This window comes from Impatiens glandulifera, chromosome 2, assembly GCF_907164915.1.
Source record: "Impatiens glandulifera chromosome 2, dImpGla2.1, whole genome shotgun sequence".
NCBI classification, from domain to species: domain Eukaryota; kingdom Viridiplantae; phylum Streptophyta; class Magnoliopsida; order Ericales; family Balsaminaceae; genus Impatiens; species Impatiens glandulifera.
In genome coordinates, this window is record NC_061863.1 from 46,349,666 (window position 1) to 46,372,085 (window position 22,420).

The 22,420-nt window shown below is 33.1% G+C and overlaps 5 protein-coding genes and 1 pseudogene across 5 annotated transcripts; 4 read left to right on the top strand and 2 right to left on the bottom strand.

The window, feature by feature from the left end:
* The first annotated feature begins 7,518 nt into the window (after positions 1 to 7,518).
* On the top strand, positions 7,519 to 8,938 carry LOC124926310 (replication termination factor 2). Its single transcript, XM_047466506.1, has one exon. It carries the CDS (start codon positions 7,606 to 7,608, stop codon positions 8,770 to 8,772), a length of 1,167 nt encoding a protein of 388 aa, XP_047322462.1. The 5' UTR covers positions 7,519 to 7,605; the 3' UTR covers positions 8,773 to 8,938.
* Positions 8,939 to 11,244: 2,306 nt separating this feature from the next.
* LOC124925790 (probable CCR4-associated factor 1 homolog 6) lies at positions 11,245 to 12,494 on the top strand. Its single transcript, XM_047465891.1, has 2 exons — positions 11,245 to 11,365; positions 11,458 to 12,494. Exon 2 carries the CDS (start codon positions 11,528 to 11,530, stop codon positions 12,332 to 12,334), a length of 807 nt encoding a protein of 268 aa, XP_047321847.1. The 5' UTR covers positions 11,245 to 11,365; positions 11,458 to 11,527; the 3' UTR covers positions 12,335 to 12,494.
* A 735-nt stretch (positions 12,495 to 13,229) lies between these two features.
* On the top strand, positions 13,230 to 15,815 carry LOC124927431 (VAMP-like protein YKT61). Its single transcript, XM_047467834.1, has 6 exons — positions 13,230 to 13,545; positions 13,896 to 13,993; positions 14,453 to 14,557; positions 14,676 to 14,741; positions 14,914 to 15,000; positions 15,616 to 15,815. The coding sequence occupies exons 1-6, from the start codon at positions 13,353 to 13,355 to the stop codon at positions 15,664 to 15,666; spliced, it is 600 nt and encodes a 199-aa protein (XP_047323790.1). The 5' UTR covers positions 13,230 to 13,352; the 3' UTR covers positions 15,667 to 15,815.
* A 425-nt stretch (positions 15,816 to 16,240) lies between these two features.
* Positions 16,241 to 17,298, bottom strand: LOC124924741 (two-component response regulator ORR22-like). Its single transcript, XM_047464736.1, has 3 exons — positions 17,251 to 17,298; positions 16,461 to 17,189; positions 16,241 to 16,369 (listed from the first exon to the last, which is right to left on the bottom strand). The coding sequence occupies exons 1-3, from the start codon at positions 17,296 to 17,298 to the stop codon at positions 16,241 to 16,243; spliced, it is 906 nt and encodes a 301-aa protein (XP_047320692.1).
* Positions 17,299 to 17,348: 50 nt separating this feature from the next.
* LOC124924742 (two-component response regulator ARR10-like) lies at positions 17,349 to 18,200 on the bottom strand. Its single transcript, XM_047464737.1, has 3 exons — positions 18,068 to 18,200; positions 17,838 to 17,990; positions 17,349 to 17,740 (listed from the first exon to the last, which is right to left on the bottom strand). Exons 1-3 carry the CDS (start codon positions 18,198 to 18,200, stop codon positions 17,349 to 17,351), a joined length of 678 nt encoding a protein of 225 aa, XP_047320693.1.
* Positions 18,201 to 20,184: 1,984 nt separating this feature from the next.
* On the top strand, positions 20,185 to 20,552 carry LOC124928156 (annotated as a pseudogene).
* Positions 20,553 to 22,420: the final 1,868 nt, after the last annotated feature.

A 22,420-nucleotide genomic window follows, 5' to 3' on the forward strand; every position in this document is an offset into this window, starting at 1 on the left:
AAATGAGAGTTGATTTTTATCATTTTGGAGATGTTGTTTGTTTTGATACAACATATAGGAAGAACAATGAGGGTCGTCCACTTGCATTATTTGTTGGTATTAATCACCAAAAGCAAGTTTTTGGTGTTGATTTATTGTATGATGAAACTTCTTTGACGTGTGAATGATTGTTCGGTACATTTGTTGATATTATGGGTGGGAGAAAACCCACAACAATTTTTACAGATCAAGATGCAACCATGGAAAATACCTTAGCTTCTACATGGCCAACAATACATCATCGATTATGTATTTGACATATTTATCAGAATGTCTTTATACATTTGAGTGGTATTTTTTCTTAGTTTAGAGAGTTTTCTAAGGATTTTTTCACCTGCATATATGAATTTGATGAAGAGGAAAACTTTCTTGAAGCATGGTCCATGATGTTGAACAAATATTCACTAGAAGAGAATGATTGGTTGAAGCGTATGTTTCACATCAGAGAGAAATGGGCTTTGGTGTATGGTCGATACATATTTTCAGTAGATATGACTACAACACAAAGAGTTGAAAGTTTGAACATCTTTGTGAAAGGTAAGTCACTTATAAACACAAATTTTCAGTATTCTTTCATCATTTTGAAAGACTTCTTGAAGATCGTCGATATATGAAGTTAAAAGCTGATTTAAAATCAAATCATAGTGTTCCTTGTTTACGATTTCCTATTGAAATTTTAAAACAAGCAAGAAATATTTACACTCCCAAGGTATTTAAGTAGTTTAAAAACGGGTGGTTCAAATGTCATGATTATAGCGTCGAAACTTGTGAGGATGTTGATTCATTTGTGAAATACAAAGTTATTCCTCGAGGAAAAGGTTATCATCATATAGTTACTCTTCATAAATCATGTGAAATAGTTGAGTGTGATTGTAGAAAATTTGATATAAAGAAATGTGCGGGCTGTTTATTCAATTAAGTATCAAGACAGCAAATATAGGTGTTCATTGGTTCGGTTTTCGGGTTATTCGAGTTCCACAATTCGGTTTATTTGAATATTTTTTATCCAATTCGAAAACCGAACCGATTTCAAATTTGATATTCAGTATTATTCTACCATTAGACCACTAGTGCTTTTCTTTCTTTTTTTCTTTATTATTAAATCTTGAATTCAAAATATTCTAATTTGATTATTTTAAACTTTTTCTTAAGATAAATTTGGAAGAATAAATAATAATAAATGAATTCGGTTTTTGGTTTGGTTTTCGATTTGAAACCCAAACTCGAAAATCAATTTGAAAACCGTATTTGAATTCGAATTGGTTTGAAATTCGAATTTGGTTTATTCGAATTCGGTTGGATATTCGGTTTAGACCAAATATTGAACATCCCTAGCAGTAGAGAGCAAGAATACTTGTACGATTGTTAAAGATAGTCTTTTGAGTTTGTGTAAGGTGGTAGATTGAACTTGCAAGTTATTGTGCCAACTAACTCTAGGCTTCACAATAATAAATATGTGGTAGAGTTTGATGAAGGGAAATCTATGACAATAAAAGAGATTAAATAAACAGTTTTAGACAAAAGATTAAAAAGTAGACTAGAAAAGATTTAAGAAAGAGGAAACTAGAAAAAAAAAGATCAATGAACCATCACAAGTCGATATGGTATGTATCATTTACCCTCTTATAAAATATTTTTAATTATATTTACTTATATTTTTTTCATAATAGGGTATAAAAGAGGAGCAACCCATGAAAGAACCGTAAGGATATTTTATTTCATATGTGCTTGATGGACAATACCAAAATCGGGTGAATTATGTTTAGAATTATTTTAGTGATGCAATATTGTTATACATGATGTTAAAAGTTTCTAAAATTATATTTTTTGTTTTAACTGATAACTCATACGTATGGACTTGATGACTCCATTGATAGTTTCAGTATGTTTGGAACTCAAGCTTCATAAGTTATGTCAGCACCGAATTCTCAAGTACATTCGTAATCATACTTTTCAAATATTTATTTTTTGTAACTATCATATTCTATTGATTTCACAAAATGAACAAGCAGTCTATATGAATTCAAATCCAAGACACTTGGGTTATTGTAGTTCACAGCCTTTGTTTTTTTGGCCAAATACACAACTGGTATTTATTGTTATTCAAGTAGTATTAAATTAGAGATTATTGATTAAGTATTGAATAATTTCAAACATTTGTTATTGTAGTTGGAACAACCATTTGATAGTGGTTCTTCTCAGAGACAAGAGGTTGAAGGATGCTATAATCTATCAGATAAACAAATTAGAGAATGATGCAGTAATATTTCTAAACAGGCCGACATTAGACAAAGATATGCCAGATTTATTGACTTTGGCTACGACTTGGAATAGTTGTGAAATCTTATTTAATGTACTCTTTATTTTTATTTGAAGGTACTTTTTAGGTTGTTCTGTCTTATTTTGAGGAAGTTATTCAATTAGAGACATGATCCCAAAGTTCATATTTTGTAGGTTGTTCTATCTTATTTTGAGGACTTCATATATTTTAGGTTGTTCTGTCTTATTTTGAGGACTTATTAGAGACATGATCCTAAAGTTCATATGTTCATATTTATTTGTTTGAAGATACTTTGTGTAAAATAACAACTTTGTTTGCTAAAACATATAGAGTTATGCAATATACTTGTTTGAATCCTCTATTGTTGCTTCATCGGCTCTATTATTTCTTAAATTTATCTTTCTTAAAATATATTACAAAGAGAATCAGTTTCTGGATGGTTTCCTCAGATTTGTTTAAACCTAGCTCAACTAGAACATCATCTAGCTCAACAAGCTCTTTCTAAAAAAACAAGAATAGATTTCATTAGGTTTTGTATTTTCACGAAATTACATAAGGCTGCCCAAAACAGGGAAAGAAAACAGAACATTCCCTGTTTTGACAAATCTTTTGAAATGCAATTGTCAAAATAGTTTCATAAGTATGACATCACGTTAAAGCCCAAATGTAAATTTGAGTGGCTTGGTGTGGCGAAAGCTTATTCCCTGAGTGGCTTGGTCATTACTGATTCCAGCTTATTTGAACTATTGGAGAACGCCAATGCAACTTTAACAGTTGTCACCTATAAAAGAGAAGTCATATATTTTTTTTTATCAAAACTCATTCTTAAAATTCACATCTATATCAATGTAAACCATCTTCACCATAAAAATATCATTGGAAAAAATTAAAAACAATTTTATCCTTTTGTTCTCTCATTGGAAAACAAACATATCATGAGAGTTTCACAATTGCCTACTTTTATAGCTTGATAATTCTAACTTTATGTATGTATGCACATTCAAAATGGTTGATAAAGTACTCATTTTATTCGGTATTTTGCTTAAATCATAAAATTTAAAATTTAAACATATGGGAACAATGTATGAAATAATTTACATTTTATATGTGTCAAAGCTAATTTAAGGAATTGCATACCTTCGTTGCATCTATTTCACTTTCCAATACTCGGGGTGACAAAGTCCTTGCCAAGGAAGTTGATCTCGACCAATCGAACAACGATTCCTGGCCTCTAAGTATCCGTCTTAAATGATCCTGATTTGTAGTATGCATAATGAGGTTAATTTAAGCTCATAGTTATGCAAATCCAAACATGTTAATGATGCAAAATATATCAATAGATCTATAGATTATGTGAAACTAGTGATTTAATCGAAGCCTCAAATGTATGACTTTGAACCGGATATAAACGTTGTGAAGAAGATTATATAAACTCAGTTCAAGAAGAATAAATTCATTAAAGTTTTACCTCAAACCCTAGCGTGAAAACCTTGTTCATCCCATTACTTTTGCGAATTTGAGAAGCGTGAAAAGATTGTTCATCCCATTACTTTTGCGAATTTGAGAAGATACCTGTAAGTGAAATTTGAAGAAGAATAAGAAGATCAGTAGTGGATTCGGTTCTATTTTGGGATTCTAACCGAAGAAAGAAACTTTGGAGAAGATGAGAGTGATGAAATGAAAATTAAAAAGAAGAAAAAAAATTAAACAATGTTATTATTTTGGTCTGTTAATGGTTGATAACCACATTATCAAAACAACGTCGTTTTGATAGTGTGGAACAGGATGGAGCAGGATTTTGGAACAACATATCTGTGCCCCCAAATTCAAGGTCCTTAATTTATGATCTTATTCTCTTTTTATCCATATTTTTCAAGATTGTATAAATATGAATCAACTTCAATCAATCTCAAGAAAAGTAACAGTTAATTGATGGTAAAAACATAAATGCACACCACAGGAAGTGCGTCAATAAAATTATTGTAAATTGTATCAAGAAGACGAGTATTGTAATCTGTTGAAGTACAGATCGCCTCCAAATTTATAGTCTAGATCACAAACAAATCCAAAAGTTATATCTAAAAGAAGACCATGCATAATTTGAAGTGTAACGGAATGATAATGAGATCAAACTAAATGAAATCTGAAACAGATCCAGTTGATGAAAATTCATAAGAAATGCAATAGTATTAAATTATATAAAGAGAGTACCAAATCTATCATCTTGATTAGTCCTTCGAGCCTAGAATCATTATTGATGTTAATGCGATGAAATTGGATTTGATCTGCCCAGGGGAGCGTATTAGGTTCAGGGAGATGATGCTCACGGAAGAGAGAGATTGCATAAATGAAAAGGAAGAAGAGCGGGAGAAATAGTTGGGTAGAAGAAAGAGTTGGGCGACTGGAATTAATTTATGGCAAATATAACTTTTTTACCAAGAGCAACCATCTACTCTCGGTTATAATCATAATTATCACTAAGAGCATTATTTCGCTCTCGGTGATAATTCTCGGTAATTGTGCATTTTTTACTAGTGAAATAGAGAAAAAAATAGGGGAAGGAATTTTGAATATTGGTTACAGTGAAAGAGCAAATCTTTTTGGACTGAAAAATTAAATCACAAAGTTCACGATGCACGCAAATAGAGGAGAGATTGTGTTCAACAAAGAGAAAATGCAGCAAACAATCGTCCAATTAAATGTCCACTATCTTAAAGACTGAAATTTACTGGAAAAAAGTATGAAAAGATAGTAAATTGGTCAGTTGAAACAATGAGAGAGCTAATGAAGTCACTTAAATCAAAGACCTATATTATCATGAGCAATTTTAGCTGGAGAGTAAACAAAATTTGGCAACATAATGCATGAAATAAAGTAGAAGGTCATGCTTATAAATGAAAATTCTACTTGGGCGATATTAAAACAAAAGTGGAGGTACTCAATTCTCATTTTGAATTTAAATTATCAACTAAAGTAGGGGGAAATGTGTTAAGGAATGGGAAATGTAGTGGTTGAAAACTACATAATAAAGAACATAGTATCATTTCTAGTCACCAAGGAAGGCTTAATGAAATAATTGGAGCATAAGGGACTGAAGAAGATTTTTGCAAATACACATGATCTATATTTTCTACATTTCAAGAATGGATCAAACTTGGATGATATTTTGAAACATGAGCATACTTATATTGGATCCAACTAAAGAGATGGTCTGAAGAATTGGACCTGCTAAGCAAATCAAAGGAAACAACTCAGATATGGTTTAAGCTTTGGAACATCCCAACACACATGTACAATAAAGAAGTACTAAGTCACTTTGAAAGTTTATTGGAGAAAATCATTATACAAGGACTCAATCGCAGAAGGAGAAGAGCAACTTATATTTGCTAAAATAAGCATTGAAGTGCATTCTCGAAATATGCTTCCAAAACATGATAATAGTTGAGAAGAAAGAAAAGTCTACAGTTATAGAAATCTCATATGAATGGAGGTCACACATGCGTGCTTTCTGCAATATTTTCCAACATGTTAACACTAAATGTGCAGAAGCAATTGAGGAAGAGCAGAAAATCCTGAAAGCCCAAGAATAAGAAAAACATAAAAATAAAACGGAAGAATCAAGGATCAAAGAGCATATTGGGGAAGTTAAAGACAATCCATAAGGAAAAAATGCAAAAGAAGAAATCAAGGAAGAAAGCAATGATGTAGAGGGAAAAAATAAAGTAGAATCGTATAATGAAGAAAATAATGAAATTGATGAAACATGGGATGTTGAAGAAGATAAACTTAAAGATAAGAAAGAGAAAGAGAAAGAGACAGAAGATGAAAGTAAAGATATAGTAAAGGAGAAAAATGAAGAGGAAACTAAGGTTATTGATCCTCAAACACATAAAACTGAAATAGAGAAAAGTAGTGACAAAAGCCCTGAAATCCTGAAGAATAATATCTTTTATCATATTAGTATGGGTTCATATTAAGGAAGATTAAACAATAGGAGTAGACATGCATCATCATCTTCTTTAATTCAATCTCCCTTCGTAAAGAACGAGAGAGGAAAGGGACGCGGAAGAAGACAATATGGTCAAAAATGCGGACATGGAGACAACACATGTTGCGATAGATAAATTGTAGTCTTTGTTCATTGTAATCTGTGTTTGTGTAATGTGGTTTGACTACTACCATTCATAAACTTTTGGATCGTTTGTTTGTCATCTTACAATCAAAACTATGGTTTGTCTAGTTTTAATTATTGATTATCCCACGTTTGGGGCTTCTTAATGAAATAGTGTTAAATCGTTTTCCAAAAAAAATAAGTGTCATTGTTTGAACAAAATGTTATGCGTTGACAAGATATGGATAGTTTCCATTTGGACATTGCTACAAATTATTCGTTAAGATGATTCTATACAATTTTTGTTGGGAAATTTTGGGAGTCAAAAATTCAATCTAAGATCTCGTTCTTTGGATGGAGCGTTATTAATGGTTGAATTCTAACAGATGATATGTGCATGAAAAAATGTTGTATTGTGGCTAGTCGTATCACAAAGAAGTTGAATAAGCAACTCACTTATTTTTGCATTGTCGATGTGTGACTAGTATTTGAAATTTTTTATGAAGTATTATTGGAATTAATTGGGTGATGCCCGAGTCTTTGGGAAGTTACTAGAAAATTTGGATTTATGCGGTTGAAATGATATACTTACATATTTGGGTTACCATCCCAATTAATTTTTGATGGATTATCTAGTTTGAAAGAAATCGTAGAACTTTCAGTGATCGTAGTCGTCCAAAGCGTATCATTTATAATATTATTATTACGACGCTTTCTGTAATTAGTTTAGAAACGTCAATATAGTTTGTCGGAAGTTTATCGTTCTTCTCGAGAATTTACGAGTTCAATAATTTATTAAGTACCGTTTTATTTTTTTATTTTTTTTTTTGTCCTTCTTTATTTTTGTGCTTAAACAATTTTTTTCATTTTTAATAAATAGTGTTTTTCAAAAAAATAAATAAATAAAAATAAATAGATTTTATATTTTATAAAAAGAAAAAGGAAATGAATGATTACAAAATATTTATAAATAAATTTAAGTTTAAAAAAATATCTTAAAAAAACTTTAGGTTTCGGATTAATACATTATATATAACGGTGCCGTTAGACTAGCGTTCCAACTCCGCTTATTATTTGCGTCTTCAATAAAAAAAATGTGTTACCTTGACGATACGATTTTCTCTTCTCTGCTCATCACATAATCGATTTTTCCAATTCACCGTAAAGATCAACAATGATTTCCGATCAAAGATTGCAGCAGATCTTCATCGAAGCTCCTGCTCTTGGTATTCCTAAACGAACCCTAACCCTAAATCGCAATTCCACTATCCGCGATGTCAAATCATATTTATTCCAACACTTCAAAACCCTAGATTCAATTTTCTTCACCTTCAATGGACGAACCCTTTCCGATTCCTCCACTATCGCTGGTTCTTCAATTCCCCCTCTATCCACCCTCGTCCTCCAGCTTCGTCTCCTCGGCGGCGGTGGAGATGGTGGTGCCACGGGTGCCGAGTCTCGCGATTGTTATCTCAACATGTACGCAGAGAAAAAGCCGGACAAGATCGATCCTAACGAGCAGAGGTTATCAAAGTGGACAAACTGTGCTCTCACGAACGAGCCGTTGAAACATCCCGTGGTAGTGGATTTGCTCGGTAATATTTTCAAGAAGGAGGCTTTGGTTGAGGCTTTAATTCATAAGAAATTACCTAAGGCTTTTGCTCATATAAAGGGTTTAAAGGATATGGTTCCTGTTCAGCTGTCTTTGATTCCTGGCCGGGAATCTGATAATGGGGATCTTGTTAGTGAAACTAGATTCCAATGTCCGATCACAGATTTAGAGTTCAGTGGTAAATACAAATTCTTTGCTTTGAGAAGCTGTGGTCATGTCTTGAGTGCCAAGGCTTTGAAAGAGATTAAGTCCTTGAGCTGCCATGTCTGTCATAAGGAGTATTCGGAATCTGATAAGATCCCAATCAATGGGAACGAAGAAGAGGTGGCTGCGTTGAGGGAGAAGATGGAAGAGGAAAAGGCTAAGGTTAGAGAGAAGAGGGGAAAGAAAGTGCTAAAGAATGGGGAGGTTGGAGTGAATGGTGAAGCTGGTGTCTCTTTGGAATTGGATTTGGTTCGGTTGAGTGGGAACAAGCATGGAATTGAGATGGAGAAAGCTTCAACCAAAACGAAGGAGGTTGATGGGAAAATAGCTAATGGTGGTGGTGCAGCAGCTGCAGCGGTGGCAGTAAAGTCTGCAAGTAGTAATGGTAAACGCTTCAAAGCGGGTGACAAGGTCCCAGCTAATGCAACAAAGGAAGTGTATTCTTCAATATTCACCTCGTCGAAAAAGAAGTCTAGTTTCAAAGAAACATACAGCTGCAGGTCACTTCCTTTGGGTAGAAACTAGAAACTGCTTGCTTGCTTGGATTGTGAGATGAATTTCTCATATTTTTTACTTTTATTATCAATCTGCAGCTAAAAACGATCAGTAGTTAATGTTTTCAATTGGCTACTATTTGTCTGTAATGTAATGTGATTTATATGGTTTACTGGATTACCCAACCCTTCATTCTTATTTTGTAATTGTCTTCAATACTGCTGCATGTTTGTGCAACATATGCTTGAACTAAGTGCCAGAATTTCAAAGAAAATGTAGAAGATTTTCTACTATCATGTAACATTATGCATATCAAGAATAAGTCCCAAGTAAATAAGTGCATGTTTCAGTTCATATCTCAATCAAATTGATCCCCTTCTTTAGCTCCATCAACTCACTCTGATTAATAGTTCACGCTGAATTAGTTTCCTCCAGATCAACTCAAGTTGACACATTCACTCGAGGCTATTTTGGTGCCACTTAGTGAAATCAACATGGATGGCCATTTTCATGCATAGTCCCTTCATCCAATTGACTCATCTTCTTTGTTAATGGTGTTTTGTTTCTGTCTTTTTGTCATCCAACCTGTTTTGTAACTGTCCTCTTTCATTGTCTCTCACCTTTTGATCAGTAATAAAATTGATCTAGCAAAGAGAAGTAAGTATAGGGTTGAGAGGAGAATTAAGGTGAAGAAATTGAATGGTCTAACCATATGTAGGAAAGTTGCATCTCCTCTCCTAAAGATCAGTCAATGAAACCGAAACTAAAAAAACTACTATTCCCCTATTCATCCAAATAAAAAATCAACACTGACTACCCAAAAAAACCTTAATTATCTTTGACAATTTTGAGCTTAACAATGACCTATGACTTGTCGGAAAACAGTTTTGAAACACGTTTTGGGTCGGGATTATTTGAGTTTAGAAAAGAAATCATCGATAAGTTTCAGAACTTGTGTCAGACTAACTTTTCTTTACCTCGCATCTCCATCACAAAAAAAGGTTTTCAGACATGATCTGCTATGGAAGAAGAACAAAAAGTGTTTTAAGATAATTTTGTTGAGGATTGTTCATTAAAATCCCTATACACATATTTAAAAAATGTTTCCTAATGGACTATGATTATGATTCTGAAAGACTAGGATAACATGGTGAACTGTTAAATTATGTTTAATATATTTTATTTTTGTTTAGGTTTAGGGTAGATTAGAAATCAAAATATTAGTATACAATTCTCACAATCTATTGAATACTTTAAGAATGGATACTTTATCACTCACTCACCAGCAATTTCATTTTTGTGATTTATGGAAAGTTTAAAGGAAACCCTTTTATCATCTACAAAAATATCTATTTTATTTTATTTTTTTAGATTAAAACTAAATTAAAATATTAGTCTAATTTATAGCTATTACTTTTTATAATGACATTTTGAATAATCCTTAACGGTCTATTTTCGTTGTTAAAAATTCTCTGATTTCTTTTCAATTAGATAATTCACCATAAACTTATAGGAATATAGACCTATCTTCTAATTCTCGCATTTTTAGTGGCCCCAATCCATGTCTCTCAATAGACACTAACAGTTTCAACATAACCCATTGTATTTCAGTCAAATTCTAAAAAAAAATTCATATTTTTTAAACAACGTGACAATATAAAAGTAGATGAGAGACTGTCTCAATCTAACACATACGACAACGATTCACAATAATCATATTTTTTCATACATCTATCGTCAGTAAAAATTCCGTCGTGAATAATACTCCAACCAAAAAAGGAGATATTGCTAGGCATCTTAGACTCTTATAAATTTTCTTAACAAATATCAATCGGGCTAACTTTATTGAACAAATTGTAACAATGTCCCACATGAAAGTTATTCAAATCGTCACCACATATAATTCCGAAAAGACGGGTTTAACCCCTTATTTCTATCAATGAACAAAAGTCTATCATTGAACATAATTTCCTCACTGTTCAATCTTCTTTTATATCTGATACGATTAGCAAAACCACTACTATGATCAAATCAATCTAGATTCAATCCTCACTAAAAAAAAATCAATATATAAACCACATATGTTAAGCCCACATTTTCTTAAGAAATACAAATTGAATTCAAATTCTTGACTTAGTTTCTTAAAAGTACCGTTCTTGTATTTTGAATTTGAGGATAGGTAATTGGCTATAAGTTATTTTTTAAGGGTTTAAATCTGTTATTCGATTTTGTGTTTTATTAATAAAAAAATTAACCTATTTTTGTGAAAGTGTACATAATTGAATATAAAATTTGGAAGAACATATTTGATCCATTTTATAATTGTATTTTATAACTTTTGTGGATGTGGGTGATGTTCATTTTTTTATCCCTAATTAATAAATATGACTAGTAAACTAGAATTCAAGTTTAAACTTTAAAGGAAATCTTAGAGAAAAGGAAAAGACTGTTGGTCTATTATAAATATATACTCCAACTGGGCCTATATATATAGAATCGGCACTTAAAAAGAAAAAAAAATACTAAATTTCTCTTCTCCGCTCCCCAACTTCCTCGCAGGAAGGAAGGACCCGTCTTCTAGCCCCGCCGCTCTTTGATACCAGGACATTTTTCCAGAATTAAGGTTAGATCTTGATTTCTCTTTTCATTAGCAGAATCGGGTTCATTCTGGATTTCTGAATTGATCTCTCTTTTATCTAATTTTGACTGATCAAGTCACATAGGTCAAATCTTTGTATGATACCCTTTAGTCTTTACTAGTGTCTGAACTCTGAACTCTGAAGAAATGTTGATATGTCCGGAGAGTGATTCGATTAGGATAAGAGAAGTTTGGTTTGATAATCTGGAAGAAGAGTTCTTTTTAATCAGGGAAATTGTCGATGATTACCCTTACATCGCAATGGATACCGAGTTTCCAGGCATAGTTCTTCGTCCTGTAGACAATTTCAAGAGTTCCACCGATTACAATTTCCATACCCTTAAAGCAAACGTGGATCTCCTAAAGTTGATCCAATTAGGTTTAACATTTTCAGACGAAAATGGTAACCTACCCACCTGTGGAACTGAGCACTACTGTGTATGGCAGTTCAATTTTCGCGAATTCAACCCGAATGAGGATGTATACGCGAAAGATTCAATAGAGCTGTTGAGATCAAGCGGGATTGATTTCGAGAAGAACAGAAGGAATGGAGTTGATGCTGGTGAGTTCTGCGAGCTGCTGATGTCTTCTGGAATAGTGTTGAATGATAATGTGCGTTGGCTTACTTTTCACAGTGCTTATGATTTTGGTTACTTGTTGAAACTACTTACTTGGGATAAACTGCCTGAGAGTCAAGAGGATTTCTTCGCTTTGATCAAGCTGTATTTTCCGGTAATATATGATATAAAACATCTGATGAGATTCTCTAATAGTCTTCATGGTGGATTGAATAAGCTGGCTGAATTTTTGGAAGTGAAGAGGATTGGTATAAGTCATCAAGCTGGTTCAGATAGTTTGCTAACTTGTTATACTTTCATGAAGCTTAAAGACAAGTTTTTCAGTGGTCAAACTGATCAATATGCTGGTGTTCTTTATGGTCTTGGAGCTGACTGATTTGATCTAATCCAATCCAATAACTTCATTTTGTAATAGTATAATATTATCATTTGCAGGTTTCCTTTTCAGACATTGTTGTGTTGTTAATGTTTTTTTTTTATGATTATGGACCATTTTGTCAGTTATCTTACCTTATAATTTTCTCATTTTAAAACTATATTTGTGAGTTCATTGTTGATCAATTTTATGATTTAACAAGTTTTTTTTAAAAAAAAAAATTGGCCATAATTCATGTGTAATAATAAACTTATTAACAACATGCTTAATGTTTTCATAAATTACTTGTTTAGTCTAATATTTTTGACAAACATCTTTCTTTTCTTTTTTCACTAATATTTTAGTTAGGTAAGCAATTATGTTTGGTTGAGTGTATGACATTGGTTTACTAAACAATCAATTAGAATACATTTTTTCATTTATTCGAGTAACGCATAATTTTCAAAACACAAATGTATTGTACTAAGACTTTTTTTGTGATGTTTTAAAAATTATGAAATTAAGTTTGTCTAGTTAATATATTTTTTTGATAGGCTATTAATAAGTTTTTTATTTTAAAGTTCGATTTTTGTTCTGTCTTATTTAGGTCTGTTTAAACAGATCATTGATTCAGTGTTGAAACCTAAATTAAACCGTTTGGGATCAGTATAAATAAAAAAAATTATGGGTTACATTCTTAATTATAAAATTGTAAGTTGAAGTAGATATAAACTATGTGGTCATTCTAAATAATAAATATATATATATATATATATTTGAAAGTAATGTTATGTGATATTTTATTTTGAATTGAAATATATGTTACAAAATAAATTTTAGAAAAAAAAAACAATATAGATTAAAATGAAGGAGGGAGGCGGGGGCGGCGAACCCACAAGCCAATTTGGTTGGAATCCAATTCCTCTTTAACGCCTTCGCCATTCACACGCAATTAGAGAAGTTTTTAACTTAGGCTTTTAGAGAGAGAGAGAAATAAAGAAGAGGGGGCGCAGAAAGCGGTGTTGGTGGAAGAGAAAGGATGAAGATTACAGCACTTTTGGTCTTGAGGTGCAATCCTGATGGATCCGATCCAGTCATTTTGGCCAACGCCACCGACGTTAGCCATTTCGGATTCTTCCAGAGACCCAGTGTACGTGAATTCATTGTTTTCGTTGGTCGTACCGTCGCCAAACGCACGCCACTTGGCCAACGTCAATCCGTCCAACATGAAGGTCCGATCTTTCTTCTCCCCTTTCCATTCTTTTCATTTCTATCATCAAAGATCGAATCTTTCCTATTAGGGGATCGCATCGATTGATCTGTTAGGTAATTTCTACAATTTTGAGACTTCGATTGAGCCGCAGTTTTGTGGGTTCTGAGTCTTGATTATCAGATAATTGGATACTCTTATAATTGATTTGATGTCAATCTCGTTTGTTTCTTCTTGAGTGGTTTTGTTTTTGAGAATATTATTATCTTTTCCTTTGTCTAGCTAGATTGTTCAATTATTTTAGAGTCTATCCTGTTATTATAGAAGAACATCACTAGTGAATGAAGGAAATTTTCTGGTGTTTGTTATCAGAATATAAGGTGCACTCTTACAATAGAAATGGCCTCTGTGCACTGGGATTCATGGATGATCACTACCCTGTCCGAAGTGCATTTTCTCTACTTAACCAGGTAATGAACTTGTTTTTCTGCCTTGATTTTCGGGTGAAAAATGACCTAGTTGACATCTATACATCATTTGCTACCTCTTGTTGTTTTCTCCAAAGAAATTGTTCCATTTTTTGTGTTAATCGCAAAATTTAGATGGTCTTACTATTTTATTAGGCTCTTATTATTCAATAGATATGCTGTAAGAAATCAGACATTTAGAATTTTAGTTTCCGGTTCTGCTGGGAAGGGAGAAAACATAGCTGGATGGAACAGCTGAAACGGCATGGTGATTATCTGCTCCCTTTCAACGCACTGATCTACATGCTGTTTAAATTGACCGGAAACCTAAGGTTTACATCTACGACGTAATTATACTTGAAGGAGCTATTGAGTATATGGTGTGCCTCTTAGTAATGGAGAAGTTGGGAGATTTGTTCACTGCACGTGTACTATATATGCTAATGATTTTTGGTGTTTCAGGTTTTGGATGAATACCATAAGAACTTTGGGGAATCATGGAGAACTATTCTAGCAGAAAACGTCCAACCTTGGCCCTATTTAACCGAGTCTTTGACTAAATTTCAGGTGGGCATCGTTACCTTTTTCTTATTTATTATGTTGATATTTTTCCTTTTCTAGAGTTGAATTATTCGTCATGGCAATGAGTTGAATCATGCATTTCTTCTGTTCCATTTATATACAGGATCCTGCTGAGGCTGACAAATTGCTGAAAATTCAGAGGGAATTGGATGAAACAAAGATTATTCTTGTATGTCTTCCAACTACCGTGTTAACCTATGTTTCTTTTGTTTGTGTATCTTTTAACTCTTCATTGCTTTTATTTTTTTTACCACTCTTGTTGTAGTAATATTTAGCTATTTTAGCTGGATGTGGATTTTTCCCGATTGATATAATAGACTGATGATGTTTCATTTGTGCAGCATAAGACCATTGATAGTGTCCTTGCACGAGGTGAAAAGCTCGATAGTTTGGTTGAGAAAAGTTCTGATCTCAGTGCTGCTTCACAGGTAAATTTGCATGTCCTACATCTCTCTCAGTTACTATCATGATTTTGAGATTTGTTGCATCTTCTTCATGAAAATTGAAATGAAAATTTCATTAAAACCATAGTCATTGCAAAAATCCTGCATCATCTATGTGAGAAATACAACCAAATATGTACAAGTCTTGACTTGTGTGAACAAGGGTCAATGAAACTCACTCAAAGAAGAAAATTTTCTTCATTTATTACTGTGCTGATTCTTGTAAAGATAGGGAACTTTTTTTCTTTCTAAATAATACCTGATTAAACTTGACTGAATAGAATTTGTGTAAGTTTTTTTCCTTGTTTGCTGCTAGTGATCATCAATCTTACTATGTAGAAATAACAAAAATATGGTCCAAAATTGTCATGATTATCTCTTATGTGCTTTTCGATTTTGAGAGCCACATATCACAAGGTAAGAGTGGGTATCTTTTTGCCCATGGAGTATTAAATGAACCTAATTATGTTGTTTACCTTATGTATTGAATTTCATCCATTCTTATTTGAAAAGAAAAAGTTATCGCATTTCATTTTGGTTCAATCTGTTTGTTTATGAAAATTGAATAGGTTTTGACATGTTTGTGATCTGTTGTAACAGATGTTCTACAAGCAAGCGAAGAAAACTAATCAATGCTGTACAATACTGTGAGATTGTCGACAAAAGAAAAGGGTTATAATTGAACAGATGAGGTGGAGTTTCGTTGTGTCTCAGATGATATGTATAATTGAAAACACGCAAGCAACAATGACAGGATGATATTGTTGTTTACTATTTTATGTCAGTTGTGAATTGCTTGATGGTTTGTCTATCTGTCTGCATTCATGTTCTAATGGTGTCTGGTGATTCATTTATTCTCCTCTTTTCTCTTTGTGTTATTATTTATGAAGAAATTGACCAATTCTCTTTTATTATTTATTATATAATATTAAACATTACCATGAAGACTATTATCATATTCTGTTCATCCAAGATTCACAAAGACTGTATTTTTAGCTAAAAGAAAAAAGACTACTTGGCTTCCTGTTGTCACCCTTAGCTAAGAATGTAAACATAACTGTTTTTAGATTCATGTTTGGGTAATTATTCAAAACTATCCTTAACTAAAAGTTAAACTAAATAAAACAATAGGGATTAGATCCAAATTCATAATGAAATGGTATCAGCAACATAGAACCAAGAAGAACTAAAAATAGTAAAAGAATTTGGAGTTGATATTGAAATCTCATAATATATAAGGATGAGTAGTAGTAGAATTAGTAGAGGAATCAAAGGAGGTTGGATAAGAACCAAATCCAAACAACTCTCCCTCCTCCATCATCAACACTCCCCCTCCGCCGCCACCGCCGCCGTCCTGTTTATTCAATCAAACAAGAAAGAACCCTTTTTATTATTTATATCAGTCAATTTACTAAACAGTTTTCTACAATCACAATATCACTTACTTGTTGTTTCATCATTGAGTTCATGAGATCATCCAAAGCATCATAACCATTATGACCAAATCCAGCTTGTTTTGTCTGCTTCAAGATCAGAGCAGTACTACTGTTGTTTGATTGGTTTCTGTTCTGCTCATGATGAACTCCATTGAAACTATTGTAATCTATGTTCTGATTCTGATGACTAAAAAAAGCTCCGGTTGATGAAGAATTGTTCATTTTCAAACCATTGTAAGCCTGATGATGATCATCATTATATAAAGAAGGTACTTCTTTAATAACTGGTAAGTGATTTACCAAAGAAGTTGATACTTGCAATCTGCTAGACGATGATGATGATCCGTTATCAAGAAAAATACCCAAAGAATTGCTGCTTGGAAGAACTTCTCCAAATTTTGAACCTTGTTCAAGCTCTAACTGTTCCAACTGCTGGAATTTCCCAAGATCAGGTATGGAGTTCTGCCGGAGATGACCACCGGCAGTGGATGGAAAATTGAGGAGGCTGCTGCTTATACTAACCGGATTGTTCAATCTTCCGAGCATTCCCATTCCCACCGGCGAATAAGACGATGGCAGAATAGAACCTGATAATGTTTGAAAATCTCCTCCTTCTAGAAGGGAATTACAACCGGTTCGAATAAAAGACAGATCTTTGTTCCCATATGATCCAACCATGTTTCCTTGCTGGTTTGTCGCCGCAGCAGCACTGATTCTTTTAAGGTAAAGCCTGTATTTCTGAAAGAAAACAAGAATGTTGAATGGATTTCAGTATGAACAAAGAAGTTAATTGACATACCTGAAGATGGCTGGCCACGTTTTCTCTAGTAAGGCCTTCAACTGTCATTAGATCGAGGATTCTTTTTGGAACAGCCTCTGTTTCAGAACTTGATCAAGTTAAAACAAGAATATCAAGAACAATGAGAGAGTTGAAAAGAAGTAATTACTTTCGATCCCGAGTTGATTAACTGCAGAAACAAACTTGCGGTGAAGTTCAATAGACCAAACAACACGAGGTTTCTTCTGGGCAGTTGGATCATCGTTGTCATTTCCATTTTCATCTTCTTCATCATCTTCTTCCTCTTCCTTTCTCTTCCGGCTTAAATTTTCAATCTGATCAGTTGAAATTCCTGAAGGAGGAGGAGGAAGAGGGTTGGATTTCTTCTTCCTGATAACATGCTGCCAAATGTTCCTGAGTTCTTCAAGTCTAACTGGCTTTACCAAATAGTCACAAGCACCATGAGTGATCCCTTTCATCACCAATCTTGTATCGCTGTTGGCGGATAACACTGAAAACAATCAAATATAAGATTTTTTTGTATCAAAATGAAAATCATGGAGATTTCGATCGTGGGTATTGGCTTATATGATGTAATTCATGCTTACTAATAACTGGTAGATCCATTTCAAGTCCAACAAGTTCGAGAAGCTTGAAACCATCCATATCCGGCATATGAACGTCGCTAATGATAAGGTCAAATCTGTTCTTGTTCTCTCTCAACATTTTCAATGCTATATGTGCTTGATTAGTAGTAGTAACTGCATTCATAAGAAGAAGAAAAACCCAAATTGGAAACCCAGAACAGTAAAGAATGTTTCAAAATGAAATCACAGACCTTGGTAATGACATTTTCGAAGTAAGCCCTCTAATAGCATTAAACAGAGTGAATCATCGTCAACTGCAAGAACACGCATTCCAACTGGAAATGTATCATTTCCGGACATTGAATCTCCTTTCTTCTTCTTCATCATCATCATCTCCTCCATGGTCATCTTTGAATTTATTTACAAGTTGTTTTTCAGTGAACCCAAGATTAAATAGCTACAAAGAACTTTGCTTTCTGGATCAAATTTGCGAATTTCTCTGCAAATCCCAAAAGGCAAATGATGAGAAGACAAGAATTTGGATGAGAGAGAGAGATAGAGGGAAATGTCAGATATAAGTAAAAAAGCTGCTATACACAGAGTGGAAAATGATGGCGATGGACAGAAGAGAGCAGAATGAACGGCTTCACCAAACCAACAATGGCATTTTATGTATGTACAAATAATGCAAAATTTCAACTTTTTTATTCTATTTCATCATTCTTCATCTTCTTCCTCAAACCAATAATACATTAATGAATTTGTGGGTTTTTCAAAAAAACATATAATAATCAAACCCAAAAAACATAACATATAAAAAAACAAAATCAAGAACATACCCAAATCTAATGACACTCTATTAAGGAGATCCACAAAGTATATTCAGGAACCTGAAGAAACCAATGATCCAGGATAAATCTCCATCATAATCATATTCTTTTTTTTTATTTTGAATTTTTGATGTAATGTAACGGTTATTAAATATGACAATAAATAAATACTATATATAGTGGAGAAAAACTATTCTTAAACCTTGTCTTTTAGGGTTAGATAAGGGACAATGCTATGTATAGAAATATGGAAATAATTTAGGTAAATAAATAAATAGGACCGTTTTTTTACATATCTTTGGTAAAAATGATTTTTTTTAATTCCCATTTGTTAAAGTGGCAGTTTTATTGTAATTCAATATAAATAATTTATTGTTCAATAATTTTATATTTGAATAGGACATAGGTATGGCATGGCATGGCAGAGGGTAGTCTTTGGCGTGGCAGGTGATAAAATAGAGTACCTACCACTCTATATACCCTAAAAACTGCCACGTTTCGATTTTTTATTGGTTGAAAACTGGTCTTCTGTGGGACCGACTACGGTAAGCGGGATTCCCTACAATTTTGTTTGTTCTTCACCGTTGGTACGATGAACCATTTTTGGGCCCACAATATCATTCAGGGATTCATCACAAGTTATAAAACATACAGGATTTTTTACAGATTTTATTTTTTATTTATTGCAATAATTATTAATTATTTATTCTATTTATTATAATACAAATAATTTAAGACGGTTGGTTTTAATATAATTTTTTTAAATAAAATTATTTACATTTAACTATCTTATAAATTAAACTTTCTACGAGGTCAATATTTTTTTTTAATTGTCAAAAACTCCAAAGTCTCCATTTTTTTTATTTCTCTCGAAGATGTCAATAGTTTTTTCAATTGTCAAAATTTTTATTATATACTAAGAGCTTATTTGAACTTTGGTTAAAAATAAAAATAAATTAACAAAACAAAATAACTTAGTGATAAAAGTGATAAAAGTCGATTTAAAAGATCAAATTATCACGAGTTCAATTAAATTTGGAGGCGCTTTGCGTTGGATTTTTCTCAATATATATATTGAACGATAATTAATTAAGGGCAGATTATCTAGGTGTTCCTCAAATTACTTTAACAGCTTACTTTTAGCCCTAAAATATTTTTTTTAAATAATCCCTTAAACTTTCTAAAATGTCACTAATGACCCTCAAAATTTCAAAAATGGTCACCAAATGCTATTATGTCAAATTTTTCGTTATAACATAACACCTCTAATTAAAACCATCATTTTCAACTATCATTCCATCTCTATCTCTATCTCTATCTCTACAGATTTATAAAAGAAAATTACAGATTCATCTCTCCTTCGCTTTAGTTTTTAGTCTCATCTTTCGCTAAAGATCCCGTAGAAGTTTTAAGATCCATATTCTCTCGATCGAGCACGAATCTACTTTCAAATCAATCGTCGAAATTACCTCAAAAGTCTTCCTTGATCAAATACGAATCTATCTCCATCGCCATTATTGCTCTAGGACATTGCTAAAATGTCTTGGGCAAGACCAACTGATATATACTTGTTAACATCTATTGTAAAATATCTTGATAAGAAGTTTATTGTATTGCTGCGAGATGGAAGAAAGCTTATGGGCATACTTCGTTCCTTTGACCAATTTGCAAATGCGGTGTCGCAAGGTGCTTGTGAACGAGTTATAGTTGGTGATATTTATTGTGACATTCCTCTAGGTCTATATATTATTCCAGGAGAGAATGTGGTTCTAATTGGCGAAATAAATTTGGGCACATGGCCTCTATTTCAGTTGCAAAAATAACAAGGGCGCAAAAGGTGGAAAGGGAAGCTACAGATCTAAAAGTTATAATGAGAAGGAGATTTGAATTCTTTGACATGGATTAATTGATTAATTGATGATTCTTGTGATTGTTTATTTATGAATCCATCCATTTCAGCATTTCGGTCCAATCTTTTAGCCCAAACCACAAAACCTACCTCCCTAATATCGTCTTTCTTTTTTTCATAGATTTACATCATTCTTTGGAAGAAGAAGCCTTAGTTGAAAAGAACACTAGTGGAAAATATGTCTTCTGTAACGCCTTCTAGTAACGGCGCTCAAGCGCCCTTACTAATATATTTTATCGGTAACGGCTATAGAACACCGTTACAAATAGTACTACATTAGTAACGGTCATTTAAACCGTTACAAATATCACTTAATTTAACGGTTCTTATTACTGCATATCAGTAACGGTTTTCAATACACCGTTACTAATATAGTGTCTGTAACGGATATTCATTAACCGTTACAGATATGCATTCATTTATAACGTTCATATTGTGGCATATATTGTGGCATATCTGTAACGGTTTTCATCATAACCGTTACTAATAGAGTGTCTGTAACGGATATTCATTAACCGTTACAGATATGCCTTCATTTATAACGTTCATATTGTGGCATATCTGTAACGGATTCCTAATAACCGTTACAAATAAGTCAGCCGTCCTTCCATTTTTCATCTTCATATCTGTAACGATTATGATGAAAACCGTTACAGATATTAATTAAATAAACGTTTTTGGATCAGGTATCTGTAACGGTGTCTCAATAACCGTTACAGATATGGTAAAGGAAGACGAAAAGACGGTTAATTATCTGTAACGGTTTCCAAAAGCCGTTACAGATAGTCTGTAATAAACCCGCGAACTCTTTCTTTTCTTTTCTTTTCTTTCTTTCTTTTCTTCCTCCGCGCTTTCGCTCCTCTTCTTCCCGATCAGCGCCGCTGTCTATTGAAGTCGCCGCCGTTGAAGTCGCCGCCGTTGAAGTCGCCGCCAGGTAAGTTTTCTTCCCTTCCCCTATTCTTCCTCCACCGATCATCGAACCGCCGCCGATCAACGATTCTCTTTTCTTCCAACCGACCGCCGTTCTTCGAACCAAATCTCTCCGGGTAAGTTAAACGATCTCTTCTCCATCCGCTGTCTATTGTGTACATTTGACTATATTGATTTAGGATTCTGATTTAGAATTTTTTATTAGATTTTGATTGATTATGTATACAAGGCCTATATGTATTGATCATATACGGATAAGTCTATAAATCATTTATGATGTTGACATTGACTATATTCTGATTTAGTATCAATGTACGTTTTGATATGGATAGTCTGAAAATATGGATAATGAAGAACATTTCGCTAGAATCTGATTCAATCAAGCTTATTCGACTATATTCTATGAAATGTCGTATTATTCGATTTTTAGTTTATTCTAAACTGTTCTAGGGTTTTGAAGATATTTTTCATCTTCGCTCTGGATTTTAAGTATCATCCTTTTTTCTTGTATTTGTTTTGAGTGGATTTTATGATTCTCTCTACACAGGCTGGATGTTTACATCCATGATTACTTAATACAGAGGGATTTGAAGGCTTCTGCCCAAGCTTTCCAAGCTGAAGGAAAGGTCTCCACTGATCCAGTTGGTAAGTTGTTAAATTGTATTCATTAATGGATTAATGCAGAGGTAGAAGCTTCAATAAGATAGCCCATTAAAACAATCAATTACCACATGGTTTATAGTGCTTCCTCTACATGCCAGAACATGGTATAACAAAAAAGAAACAAATGCACAAAAATAAAGTAAATTTGAACAGAACCTGCTGCTGCCTTGTAGGTTTGCGGAAGTTCAGTGAATCACAATGGTTCACCAGACTCTTTAATTTCGGACTCTTCCAGAAAGATCAGTCACTCCTCCCACTTTGGATGTTTTGAT